Source organism: Haliotis cracherodii, unplaced genomic scaffold, assembly GCF_022045235.1.
Source record: "Haliotis cracherodii isolate W230 unplaced genomic scaffold, xgHalCrac1.p SCAF_13, whole genome shotgun sequence".
Taxonomy (NCBI): domain Eukaryota; kingdom Metazoa; phylum Mollusca; class Gastropoda; order Lepetellida; family Haliotidae; genus Haliotis; species Haliotis cracherodii.
The window spans coordinates 19,180,188-19,194,524 of NW_027266268.1; the positions used below are offsets into that span (position 1 = coordinate 19,180,188).

A 14,337-nucleotide genomic window follows, 5' to 3' on the forward strand; every position below is an offset into this window, starting at 1 on the left:
TGACTTCCTTGCTGCCAATGCCTGTCACATGTTCGAGTGAAGTATTACGGTGTAAACAATCTGTCTGAGCTTATACAGCGCCATATTTTGTTTAAAGACTGTCGTCGGGGAATCCGTAATTCACATCGACAACCCACTAAAAACACTGGAATCCACCTATGCCGCTTCACTCAAAATATTTGTTAGCACCAAAGAGTTCGCGTTTTATTTAGTCATGGTAGAATGGAGATAAACATAATGTGTTTTCAATGTAGAGCTAGGTTACATGTAGATTTAACCGCGCTAAATCTAACATTTGAAACCTCCCCCTGCGCGTTCGGTTCCAAATTCAATTTTGCGCGGTTAAATCTACAGGTAACCCAGCATTGAAAATTCTACATTGAAAACACAGTATATTTATCTCCTAAATAACAAAGCTGTCACACCTGAATGTTATGGTTGACCGACGCTAATACTAACACAGAAATAAATAAATCGCTAAGAAGCTAATTGAAAGCAATATTAGTTATTGTGTGGAGTTAAAAGGCTTCCATGGGGTGGACACAACATTTTGAACCCTGGCTTTGTTTGTTATCACGTTTCACCGGAGCGTGAGCAAGACGTTGTTGGAACATATCATTTCACTCAATTATTGAATAAGTAATACTGGTTTGGTCCAGAGACAAAACAAACAAGAACCAGTCAGTGTCGCCACACACTGAAAAATGTCCTGGTACAAGACAGTTGTGAATGTTTTGCAAGTGTTGTGTTTCAATGTCCTGCTCTGTGTAGACGCTCTACAAACATCATGCAGCATCCAGTCCATGCCCGGCCGTGATGACCTCAACGCTACAGATCATCTCAGATGGACGTCAGTTTTGTCAGATCGCGTCGACTGCCTTCATCGTTGCTATCATGACATCCTTTGCAAGAGTTTCATCTATAACTTGCAGACCGGCATCTGCTCTGGCTATCATGCCTGGCCCCATTCAATGGCAGCATCAAAGCTTCACAACTCTGGCGGCTCGAAGTGGTACACAATGTGTACTGGTATGTAGACACTGCAATAGTATTCCCTAGCTTTAAAAAACACCACCTCCGTAGTCTAGTGGGAGATCGTCTGCCCGGAGAGCGGAAAGTCGGACGTTCGATCCCCGGCCGCGTCATACAAAAAGACGTTAAAAGATGATACTTGTTGTTACCGTGCCTACCGCTCGGCATAAAGGGGCTAAAATAAGAACTGGTCGGCTTGGAGCCAGTATACTGTGTCTGAGTGGCGTGTTATACTGCGGCATGGTATCTTAGTGGAGTATAACAATAAAATCGGCATCAGTCCGCACTAGTACAAGCACACACATACACACACACACACAGACGTGCATGCACATCGCTATATAAGTGCAATATTCTTGAAAGCGACGTTAAACCCCATTTCACGTCACCTCACCTAGCGTAAAATGGTGCATTACATGTACAGTGTACAGATATGTGGACACTGCCTAGGTATATCGATGCTGAAAATTGTTCATGATATGTACAGATTTGTAGACACAGCCGAACTATATTCTGGCTTTAAATTTCTCACTGTGTGTTCAGGTATGAAGACACAGCCGAACTATATTTTGGCTTGAATGTCTCACTGTGTTCAGGTATGTAGACACAGCCGAACTATATCCTGGCTTGCTATGTCTCACTGTGTGTTCAGGTATGTAGACACAGCCGAACTATATCCTGTCTTTAATGTCTCACTGTGTTCAGGTATGTAGACACATCCGAACTATATCCTGGCTTGCTATGTCTCACTGTGTGGTCAGGTATGTAGACACAGCCGAACTATATCCTGGCTTGAAATGTCTCACTGTGTGTTCAGGTATGTAGACACAGCCGAACTATATCTTGGCTTGAAATGTCTCACTGTGTTCAGGTATGTAGACACAGCCGAACTATATCCTGGCTTGCTATGTCTCACTGTGTGTTCAGGTATGTAGACACAGCCGAACTATATCTTGGCTTGAAATGTCTCACTGTGTTCAGATATGTAGACACAGACGAACTATATCCTGGCTTAAAATGTCTCAAGGTATGTTCAGGTATGTAGACACAGCCGAACTATATCCTGGCTTGAAATGTCTCAGGTATGTAGACAATGTCGTAGTATCTCACAGCTGAATCACAGAGAAGAGGCGACTAACGGGATCGGGTGATCAGGTTCGCTGACTGGGTTGATCTATGCGATCGTATTCAAATTGAGTAGATCAATGCTCATGTCAACAACCATATTGTCTCGTCTAGACTCGATTCGTTAAAGACCGCCGTCATATGGCTGGAATATGGCTGAGTGCGACTTTGACAACCGGGAAACACTCATATCCTGGCTTAAAATGGTTCAGGTGTGTTTTTAGCGTTGTTGCGTAACCTACCTAGAAGTGGTTTAATTAGTGTGTATACATGTATTTAGGCACTATCATAATATTTCCTAGCCCACAATGGCTCAGTATGTGCACAGGTATGTAGGCCTTGTACCATGTAGCATGAAGTGGTTCAGTGTACATCTATGTAGGCACCATTGTGGTATATCGTGGACAACAATGGTTCAGTATGGTTCACGAGGCAAGAACCAGCTGGCTGTGTTATGTAGTATTTGTACCCATTTATTTCTTCCTCCTGATGCCTGATACGTACACTAAATAGTTTATGATGTATCACTTTGTATAATTAAACGACCGGGCAAAAGAAATGTATCACTTGTAAATTAGGTTTTATCTGAATTCAAGACGGAGTTATGGAAAATGGGGACATTTTGATTGGGAACTGTTAAAAACGTTCGTGCATGATTATAACATAAGTACCGGTTCGGGGCAGCGCAAGGATGCAGCATAAAAAAGAACATCAGAGAAATGCCGAGACTCACACAAGTGGAACGTGACAGAGCTATTGGTATGGCCGATTTGGGGGCATCTCAACGGCACATTGAACAAAACCTTTAACTGCAGTCAAACCAGTATCAGCAACTTGTTGAGACGTTATCAGCAAACAGGCCAGACACAAGACCGTCCAAGATCGGGAAGACCAAGGGTTACAAGCCAGCTGAAGACCGACACATCTGGACAATCCACCCGCGGAACCGATATGTGACGGCGACGTCAACGACTGCGAAGGAACTGAGACACCCCATCAACAGTCTCACGACGTCACAGCATTGATGATATAAGAGCTTACCGCCACTTCCGTGGACGATGTTGAGTTGGTGGATGTCTGCTGTGATAGTTCACTGAGTACAGATTTGTTGATTCGCTTGATTTGTTTGTTTATTGTTTACCGCCGCACTCAGCAGTACTTAAGCAACATGACGGTGGTCTGTAAATACTTGAGTCTGGACCAGACAATTCAGAAATTAGCATCATGTGCAACGATCCACACAATTGGGATACGATGACATGCATCTTCCAAGTCAGCGAGTCTGACCACCCGATCCCGTAAGTCGCCTCTTACGACAAGCATAGTCTCATTTACGGCAAGCATGGGTTGCTGAAGATCTACTCTACCCCGGATCTTCACGGGTCAATTATTATTGCTGAAAGTCCAAATTGATACCTTACGTTGTTGGGTTGGACTGACCTCTTCGATAGTTCACTTTGTATACTATTTTTTATAACTCTGAGTTGACACCTGACGGTGTGAATCTGTATTGCAATTGATGGATTGCGTTTGTGATAGTTCACTGTGTATGTTTATTTCTAGAACTCGACCTGACACCCGACGGCGTTGGAATCGATAGCTGACCTCTGTGATAGTTCACTGTAAATAATCATTTCTAGAGCTCCAAGTTGTCCCCCGACGGTGTTGGATAGCTGACATCTGTGTAGTTCACCGAATATAATTATATTTTCTAGAGCTCCAAGTTGTCACCCGACGGTGCGAGTCGACTGGGTGTCCTGTGACCGCCTCCTTCAGGACAGGGCTGTGTGGATGTGGTTTCGGGCGCAGCTTTGACCCCTCCACGAAATCGTGCGTGAAATGTAAGTACGTTACGTAAATGCAAATGCTTGTCGCAGGCGCCAACCAATGAGCATCTACTGGTTACAATGTTTGTCTTGTCGTTGCTTGTGCCATAAAGCTGGTCTTCTGGTCCAGACTCGGTAAGTTACAGTGGTTGAGCATCGTTTGTGTACTCTGTACATGTAGCAACTGTTAACAAATTATCAGATAGGTTCCGACGGCAATGTATGACCTGGTTTGTCTCTGCTTTCGCCATGAACCACTGATTCACCTGCCTGGTCCATACCAGACAACGTTCACCGCCATATATCTGGAATATTGCTAACTGTGGCCTAAAACAATGTTCTTTCACACACTCTAAATAGAGCGTGAATGGTGTGTGACTTGTTTATATCGGGCTACGCGAACACAATCAGACAGGGCACACATTTTGTCCACTGAATGCTGATTTTAATAGGGTCTATGGACAAACATAAACTAATTGGGGTCTGTTGGCCATGTCATCAGAACGGAGTGTCTTCTATATTAATCAATGGATGAATGAACAAGGAAGCGTTCTTATGCATATACTACCAACATATTTACCAAACATGTGATGTTTTCGTGTATATTCTCAACATTACTTGCCCGATAAAGGTGCGAAAATTTACGCCGAAATGTCGCTTCAGTTTTAATAATGAAGTTATACATAAGAACCAGTTCTCCTTCATCATACCAACATCAAAGAAGCAGTGACGGGGTTGAGATGCGCCACTACGTCTCAGTGGCCTGCTCATAAATCAAGTGAGAGCCAGGCAAACCAGAGGCTAGCTTTATGAGGAACAAACCACGCCGCCATCCACAATATGCCAGATAAAGCATTGTGGCCTCCTGGTCCTCATGTTATCAGGGGGCGGTAAGGTAACCTTGTGCTTAAAGCCTTCGCAACTCAAACCGAATACCCATGTTTGTTCCCCCACGTTAGTACAATGTATGAAGATCATTTCTGGTGTTCCCCGCTGTGGTATTGTTGGAAGTGCGACGTAAAACCAAACTCGCTCACCTCATTTTACTCGATTCTGTACAACATGGAATGCTTGGGACCTACTTTGCCATAGATACCCCATGGAGTTTATGTCACAAAAGTCGTGGAGATATCGGCAAGAAAGATTAGTTTAACAGAATATATCGTAGGATCCAACTAAACTGGAATTAGTGGTCAGACTCTGTGACTGATACATTTGCTGACTCCATGATTGACTCGGTGACTGACTTGGTGAATGACTCAGTGACTGGTTCCTGGACTGACTCCGAAACTGACTCAGTGACTGACTCCGTAACTGACATCTTGACTGACTCCGTGACTTACATCTCGACTGACTCCGAAACTGACTCGGTGTCTGACATATTGACTGACATTTTGACTGACTCAGTGGCTGACTCCGAAATTGACTCGGTGAGTGATAGTTCCCCGATTGAGTGGATCGTTTCTCATGCTTTCAGTCTATGGTTTGTCTGTCCCACTCCATGTTTGCAAATTAGAGCATATTGTGGACTGGTGTGAATCGCGGTCAGCAATATCCTATATTTCCTCTCTTACTACATGTAAGTGTTTCGAGTAGTTACAGCTTTTTTCGCGCCTTTATCTAATTGCGAAGCAAAAATCAGACAGGCCTACTAACGAACAAATGACAATCCTTTAACCAAGTACACAAGAACATGGTTGTGGTGAAATCTCTCATCATAATTGTTGGGGCACTGTTCGCCCTGATTATGTTTGTAGATCATGCTCGTGGTAAACACATAAGACCTTCAAAGCTTCACCACTTTGGGCTTTCCTGTCACATCAAGCGTTTTCGCTATGATGTAACTTAAGTAACGTTCAAAGAGGCGTCAAGCTCTCTCAGTAATATTCCAACGCCGCCATGCCCTGTTCAATGTTTGTCAGCACCATATTCGGTCTCGTGGGGTTGACCAAAGTGGTAAATCTCTACAGCCGCAATTACTTTGGCTCCACACTCCACATTAAGCCTTGACATGGTTTAAGAGTTTTGTCCGATTGTTTATTCTGTGTTAACAAGAAATATCTATTTCAGCGTGCGCATCATACGGAAACGAATACACGCAGTTTACAGGAGTTGGTGTAGATGGGCATAATGATCTCAGACTTTCCATATCTGGCCCTGAATCCTGCGCAAAAGCTTGTTCAGCTGAGACAGCCTTCGTCTGCACCACGGCGGAATCTGTCCCCGGGGGATGTCGTCTGTCCCCGGTGACATGGCACGTCGTAAATATATCTGCACTGTATGTGGACGACACAGTAAATGTATTTCAACGCCACTGTGCGCCACACCCATAGTTTGTATTGTTGGGTGACTTTATCTCGCAGATGAGTTCGATTTCAGGTATGATTAAATTTGTAAATGTTCTTTTCAGTGTGCATATGGTGAAAACATTGTTAACCATTTTTCAGGTTTATTAAGATGTGATAATAATCGTTTTTTTATAAGGCTTGTTTTTTGTTCAATGTTCATATTGGAATTTCTTATTTAAAGGAGACTACATATACACTGAACCGCAAAAGAAACGTCACCATGGATAGATATATGAGAAACCTTATTTGTCTAAACACTGTAAACATACTTTGAGACATATTAAAAAGATGAAACTTGGCAAAACTGATCATCAAGGTTGAAATAAAAGTGTCAAATGTCTTTAAAGTGAAACACAACACGTGTCTCTGAGAAAATGGCATCACAAGTCAGTATCTCGTGTGTCCGTCATGTGCATTGATGAGTGCCGTGCAACGTCAATACATGGAATGGATGAGGCGGTTAATGAAAGCCATAGGCACTTGAGCCCACACTCTTGAGGAACGCCTGATACAGTTCAGCTGCAGTTGTCGGGCTTGGTCGGACGTCATTCAGCCGTCTTTGAATCACGTCCCACAGGTGCTCAATCGGATTTAAATCGGGACGGGGGGCAGGCCACAACATGGTTCTGATGCCATTCCGCTCGAGGAAGTCTCTTGTTGCTCTCGCAGTGTGGACACGAGCCTTTTCATGCTCAATTTCGTGGTTGCGGCGAAGTGCCAAATGAGGTATGGCATGTGGTCTCAAGACTTGATCAATGTACCGAGGTTCTGTGACACCATTGCCTCTCACTGGACCGATGTTCACACCACAGGGCCAACACTCTGTGCAAGACCAATTCCAACCCACATCATGATGTTCGGACCACCCAACGAGTCTCTCTCAACAACACGAGCATCCGAATTGCTGTTGAGATACAGTAACGGCTCTCGTCTGAAAAGAGGACTCTCCTCCACTGCTGGTTGCGCCAATGCTGGTGCTGTGTTGCCCACTGAAGACAGTCCTGGCGATGACGTGGTGTCAGGATGGGTATTTGGTGTGACCTGCGACAGTATAGGAGTCTGCTCGGTCATTCGTCGACGCATGGTGTCCGCACTGTGTCGCTGGTGTGTCCCCATGGTCTGTCGAGCAGTTTTCGCAGCAGTAGCAAAGCTATCTTGAAGATGCTGTCGCACAATCTGACGAATCCTGACGTCGGGTGATGACCCTTGGTCTTCCACTACATGGTCGGTTATATGTAGTGTTGGTGGTCTGGTACCGTTGCTGGAGCCTGTATATGCTCCTTACGTGAACTTGAAATGCATTGGCTACTTGCCGGGCAGTCTAGCTTGCAATCGTCAAAGGGCTTGGTGTCGCTGATTTCTTGTCAATCTTGACATTTGGTAGCAATTCAATAACGAATGAATGTTATCTTACTTACTTACTTACTTACTTAGGAGATTTAACGTGCGCTTTCCGACTGATGCGTGTACGTATTTCGCACACGGGCCAGGCCAGGCCATTTAATGTGTTTCCGAAAGGGGCGAAAGTGGTCTGTGCAACCCAAGAAGGGGGTTTAGGGGTTGCTTATATAGAATTTGGGAATTTTGAGATTTGGAATAGATGCCGATGGGGTTTGGGAGGAGAACTAAGGGAGCTGGGTATGGTGGATGTTTGTTTGTTTACGTGATTTTGATTTGGTAGGTTATTGTGTTTTTAGATGCGTTTTATTGATATTAGTTCCGTTTTTATTCAGAACACGGGTTTGTAATGCGGTTCGATGTGTTAGGTAGTGTGTGCAGTGGATGAGTGCGTGTTCTGGGGTTTCTAGTTGTTTGCAGTGTGGGCAGTTACCTGTAGTGTGTGTTTTTTTGTTTTTTTTAGGTGGTTATTTAGGTTGATGTGTCCTGTTTGGAGTTTAGTGATTACTCTGTCGATTTTTTTTTGATGGATGTAGAATTTTTGGTTTGGTTAGTGGTTTGCTGAGCACTTTTTTTATTTGGCTATTTGAGTTTAGATATAGGTTATGCCATTTTTTGTGATTTTTTGCTTGTTTACACTTTTAATTTCTGATTTTGAGATGGGTAAGTTTAAGCTTATTTCTGGGATTTTGAGGGATAGTTTAGCTGCTTTATCGGCGTTTTCATTACCGTATATTCCTACATGGGCGGGTATCCACAAGAAGGTTATTTGTTTGCCTGCCTTAGTTAGGTCGTTGGAGCTTTTAAGTATTTGATTTATTAATTTAGGTCGGTTTTTGGTGTTTTTGTTTTGGAGGGCTTGCAGTCCACTTAGGGAGTCGGTAAGTATTAGGATTTTTTGTGGTTTTTGGATTCTTGATTATGGACGGCTGAGGCCATGCCCATTAGTTCTGCCTTGAATATTGATTGGTTGTTTGGGAGTCGGATCTGGGTGGATTTTATAGGGCAAAAATGGGGGAACGCATGTGCATTTCAATTTGCACGGAACTCAAGTGCATCGGGTTACCATGGCCGTTGCCGTGATGCGTTTGGGACGATCGGTTTTATTGTCATCTGCTTTGTTTTTTTTATCAACAAATTTTATTTTTCCGGACAAGGTAATGTTAAATTTTAGAAACTTTGACAAAAACTACCTAGATATTTAAATGACATTTTAAAATGCAATATGACGTTTCTTTTGCGGTTCAGTATAAGAACCAGCTGCAAAACTAGATAAACTTTTAGTTAAAATTATAAGCCTAAATATATTTTTACAAAATGATCCGTTCCCAATGCCGAGCGCTAAGCTTTTGGTGATATACGTGGATGACACTGGAAATATATTTCGACGCCATTATGCGCTACAGCCATGATTTGTGAGGTTGGGTGGCTGTGTCTCGCTGATGAGCGAGTTGAATATCATGTAAGAGTAAATTTGTAAAACTCTTCCCGGTGTGCCACATGGTGACACCATTGTGACCCACTTTTCAGATTTACTTAGATGTGATTATGGTCCTCTTCCCGATAAAGCGCTCCTCATACATGTACGAGTAGTGTTGAACCCTATGTCAGTGTTCCCGGTTAGAGGTGGGTGAGTGGGTGAGTGAGTGAGTTGGGTTTAACGCCGCTTTTAACAGTATTCCAGATATATCACGGCGTGCCGGTTAGAAATTATCATTCAACAACTGATAATTTTTATGTTTTGCAGACATTGTGTCCAAAGTATTTAAGAAAACCAAAATATTGCTGTTATACCGCCATTATAGATTTCAGAAAGGCGTTTGATTTTGTTGATAGAAAGAAGCTGTTTTATGTACTTGTTCAAAAAGGTGTTCATGGTAAAATGTATCGGTTACTGAAAATATGTATAAAACTGTTTTTGCATGTGTGAAGATAAGTTATAGCAGATCGGATGTTTTTAACACCTCTTGTGGTGTGAGACAGGGTTGTTTGTTGAGCCCATTATTGTTTATCCTCTTTATTAATCAATACATGTTTGAATTTGAGGCAAGTGAATGTCGGGAATTTGTGATTCATGCTGTATGCGGTCGAGCGTTTTCCTGCTTGAATACACCGTTGCCGTTGGCTGCAATTGGGAGGACGTTATGTAGTGTCAAACCCTATTTCATTGTTCCCGCAGTCATATTCAATGACACCTCGTAACTCGACATATTGTTTAAGACGAATTTAGCTTACGGTCCTTGCAAGATACTATATTCAGGTCTTATTGATGCACTGCACATGTCTCGAACTACGGATAATTCGAGAATCGCTAATAAATTACAATCTTCAAAAGGGGATCATCCTCTGTAGTCAAGGGCAATTCCCACTTTGAACGTATCTAAACTTGCTTCTTCGATGTTCGTGTTGAGAACTTCTTGGAATATGTTTGCATATTTTCCCCGATGAAACGAGGTCGTTTGTACGATGGAGAACATAGAAATATAAGACGCAGTTTTTGTCATCGGAGATCGGCTCCTCTTGTATTTATCAATATTGACACATACGGGAGATATTGCTAGGGTGGGACTTAACGGGGAGCCATTACTTTCCTGATTGGTAAATTGCTAAGAACGTGCGCTTGGTTCAAAACTAACCCAAATGATTATATCATAGACGAACATTTTTTTGGCAACACATTTCCTCGTCTGAGAACGAGAATGTCCTATCTCCACTTTTACATGGTTAGAATAATTAACATTTTACATTTTGAAGTGTCATATGATATTAACGTAACGGACACTGTATACTTTTTTCATGTAAGACAAACAAATGATGATATGAATTGATTGCTTTTAAAGCAAATACGAGTATAACCCCTCTTCTCATTTACAGAAAAATGTTAGTTTAATGTAAGAGTTCCAAAGAATGTCGGACATTTGTTTTGAGATTCTTTATCATACCTTCATTATAAACCATGCACAATTTTGACAAATACAGTCAGTCACCCTTGTGTCGAACTTTGATCTGTTGAAATTACGGTTGTCTCAAAGTAAAATTTAGGTCCCTGCGTATTCCTTCTTCATTCATTATCACGTAACCTCTGCTCTGTCCAATCAGATGCGTCGAAGTCATGTTCCAGTCCCAAACATGTACGTCCAGCACAACTTAACTTTGATCAGCCGATCCCGCCTCAAGTCATCCGCGCCGTGACTACGGTTCAGTTACCAAGCCAGAAATTTGCACTACATTGAGTTAAGCGAGTCAGAAGAACCATTGACACACGCTGTTAAAAAGGACTTTCAAGCAATCGGGGCTGCAAGAAATTTAGAAGAATGATAGAAAAAGATCCAAATGAAAACAAATGCAAAAACATCACTTTTGGCCAAATGTAGACATAGAACCATTTGGTTCTGGGATGGCGATTTGTATTAAACTTGGTTCATTAGACTGTGACATCATAGCATAGCAACTGTGACGCCGTAAGAATTTTCTTTTTTTTCGTAAGGAAAGACATTTCTGTCAACTTTGTGTTTCAAATTTATTACCACGCGCTAATACGATATTTATATTTCGTATTAATTTCGAATCCCGGTTAGGACTCGACCCAATAAAGAACTAGAATTTGTACTTTACTAAGAAAGTGTTATCCGAGCTGAAAAAGTTTCTTACGTTAAGCAATTTGTTATTCATACGATTGCGTACATTTTTTTAAAAGGGTACGGTAATCTGGTGGCTAATGTGTTCAGACGTCATGCCGAAGGCCTGTGTCCAATCCTTTACATAGGTACAATGTGTGAAACCCAATTTTTGGTGTTTCCTGTCCCCATATACAGTCAAGTCCCGTTAATCCGACATCGATGGTTGCATATAATTGTGTCGGATTAACGAGTATGTCGGATAAACGAAATTTAGTAGTATCAACGTTCGTGATCGAAAATCGGGCAACTACACGATAGATAAGGATTCAAACACGTTATAAAAAATATAAAATATATATTCATATTGTTATGTTAAATTGTTGGCAGAATATGTTTTCTAATCATTCAACCTCTAAAGTTTAACACAAAAAAACTGTTACGGACTGTTTGACAGATTCAAAATACTTTAAAAAGCATAGTCTGGAATGGAAGTCGCAACTTTGAAACTGGTACTCAAAGCTTAAGAAAGCTGCTTTCTAAGTGGCTAACGTCGACTCCCTGTTGGTCATTTCATTGGTAGGTCATAGTTCGCGAAAGGTTGTTCTGACGTGACTTGTAATGGGATGTCCTCATCGATAGCGAGAACTTGTATCTGATTTTAATAACATTGAGGTAATCTAAGCATGTGAATTATCCTGTTTTCTTTATTTAAAGCATTAATTATTTATTGTTAAGCAAGTTTATTGCTTCAGCTTTGTAATATGCAGCTACCAGCCGACTCGCCTTGCATCAAAACACTGGCTGTGTACTCGCGTGCAGATGACCACGGAGAACGCTGATCACTGTGTCGGATTAACGAGACTGATTAATGAGTGGTTTCGGTATTTCGTTGCAAATTAGGTGTGTCGGAGTCGGATTGCGAGACTGTCGGATAAACGGGTCTAAATGGCACTGATTTAATCGGTTCCCATCATTAGAGTCGGATAAAGCCGATTGTCGGATTAACGAGTGTCGGATTAACGAGACTTGACTGTAGCTTGAACAATGCTAAAGGCTGCGTAAAACCATACTCATTCCCTTTTTTTACTTAAGCACACGTGTTTTGATTTTTAGCTTCAGAGAACAATGAATAAAACATAATTCACCTTGTTGCTTTCTGCTGGTCCACTAACCTCTTAATGTCTATCAAAGTTTAATGTCAATTATTTTTTTTAATGTTTCATTGTTTGTTGTTCTTCAATAAAAAAATTATCGTATAACGATCTTCTCATTTGTGTTTCCGTTGCGATCAACCTTGTATTGTAGCGCTGGTGTCTTTACATAATGAAGTACTATGTAATATTTATCTCCAACAAAGACATTCGACGCTCAACATTCTGTTTACACACGTTATAAACTGACGGCCAAAAGAAACGTTACCAAAGATATTCTATGATAAAATATGATCAAAACAATTTGAAGCAGCAATAACAATTGTATTGTAGACATTCATCATTCAGAACAGTAAAATGCGAATTTACTAATTCAACAAGAAAGTCCTTGACCTCCAACAGGGACATTTCTTGACAAGGGGTCATTCGTCCAGTATTCGATCAACAACATTGGTTACAACATTAAGATGACGACGGCCCAGACCGTTCAATGCGGGATATGACCTCCATGAGCGGCAATGCATCTTCGAATGCGGCGTCGAACTGAGTAGACAAGCGTCCTCACATCGACTGCAGGTATCCGATTCCATTCCTCACGGAGGGCAACGATCAATGCTTGTCTCGTGAAGGGAGGATGTTGACGTTTCCGAAGATGACACCCTAGCTGGTCCCATAGACGTTCTATGGGTGACAGATCTGGTGATCGAGCTGGCCACGGCAGGACAGTCACGTTGTTGGCGTTGAGGAAGTCTTTAGTAATACGGGCTTTATGGGGTGTGGCGTTATCTTGTTGGAACACCGTCCGTTGTTGACGCTGGATGAAAGGAAGAACCACTGGCCGTAAGATATTGTCAATGTAGCGGTGTGCTGTCAGATTGCCTTCGATGATGACAAGTTCCGTCTTCTCGTCCCCACAAATGCCGCTGCAGACCATCACACTTCTTCCCCCGTAAGGTTCCACCTCCTGGACACAACAAGGAGCCGTACGTTCACCACGTCGTCGATAAACTCGCGTCCGCCCATCAGGTTTGAAGAGTTGGAACATGCTCTCGTCACTGAACAGCACTCGCCGCCATTCCCTTTGTTGCCATCGCTGAGTTTGACTGCACCACGTCAATCTGGCACGTCGATGTTGACTAGTCAAGGTCATGCCCTTCAAAGGGCGATAAGCCCGGAGACACTGATGTCGTAGTCGTCTGGTCACTGTTTGCTGACCGGATGTCCTAACCTGTTGGCAGCTGATGACGTCACAGTAAGAAATATGTTCCTCAGATGAAGTACCCGTAAAAAGCGGTCTTCCTGCCGTGTCGTGACCTTTGGTCTGCCACTCCGTGGTCTGTCTGCAGTTTTGCCAGTCTGTCGGAGACGTGCGACCAGTCTGGTAATGGTCATCTTGGAGCAGTTCATGTTAATGGCAACCGCTCTCCGTGTCGCTCCCGTCTGCAGCATACCTATGGCTCTCTCCCTCTGGAAAGCGGTCAGTCTTGGCATGTTCTTTGGTGTTAATCATCGCAACCAATGATAGGGAACAGATCCGTGCGTAATATATACCCTGAAATTGCACGATAATTTGGGAAAGAATGTTTTAAAAAATTGCTGACAAACACCAATATCTCCCAAAATCCGCAAAGCACGTGCAAAGAACGACAGAGAACATGAAGGCTGTATTCGTGAGATGTGTTCTTTACTGTTTTTGAACAGGTTGGCATCTTTGTTTCAAAGTGGCAAATCAGTTAATGTTGGTAAAGTTTCTTTTGGCCCTCAGTTAAGTTCAAGGGGCTCGTGCGGTAGTATCAACATTTTGTTGTAGTGTTTCCTAGGTAGATCCTTCAGTTTA

General features: G+C 42.5%; 1 protein-coding gene across 1 annotated transcript; it reads left to right on the forward strand.

The window, feature by feature from the left end:
* The first annotated feature begins 704 nt into the window (after positions 1–704).
* Positions 705–6,316, forward strand: LOC139459055 (uncharacterized). The gene is made up of 3 exons (XM_071240498.1): positions 705–1,029; positions 3,873–3,998; positions 6,054–6,316. The coding sequence occupies exons 1-3, from the start codon at positions 705–707 to the stop codon at positions 6,314–6,316; spliced, it is 714 nt and encodes a 237-aa protein (XP_071096599.1).
* Positions 6,317–14,337: the final 8,021 nt, after the last annotated feature.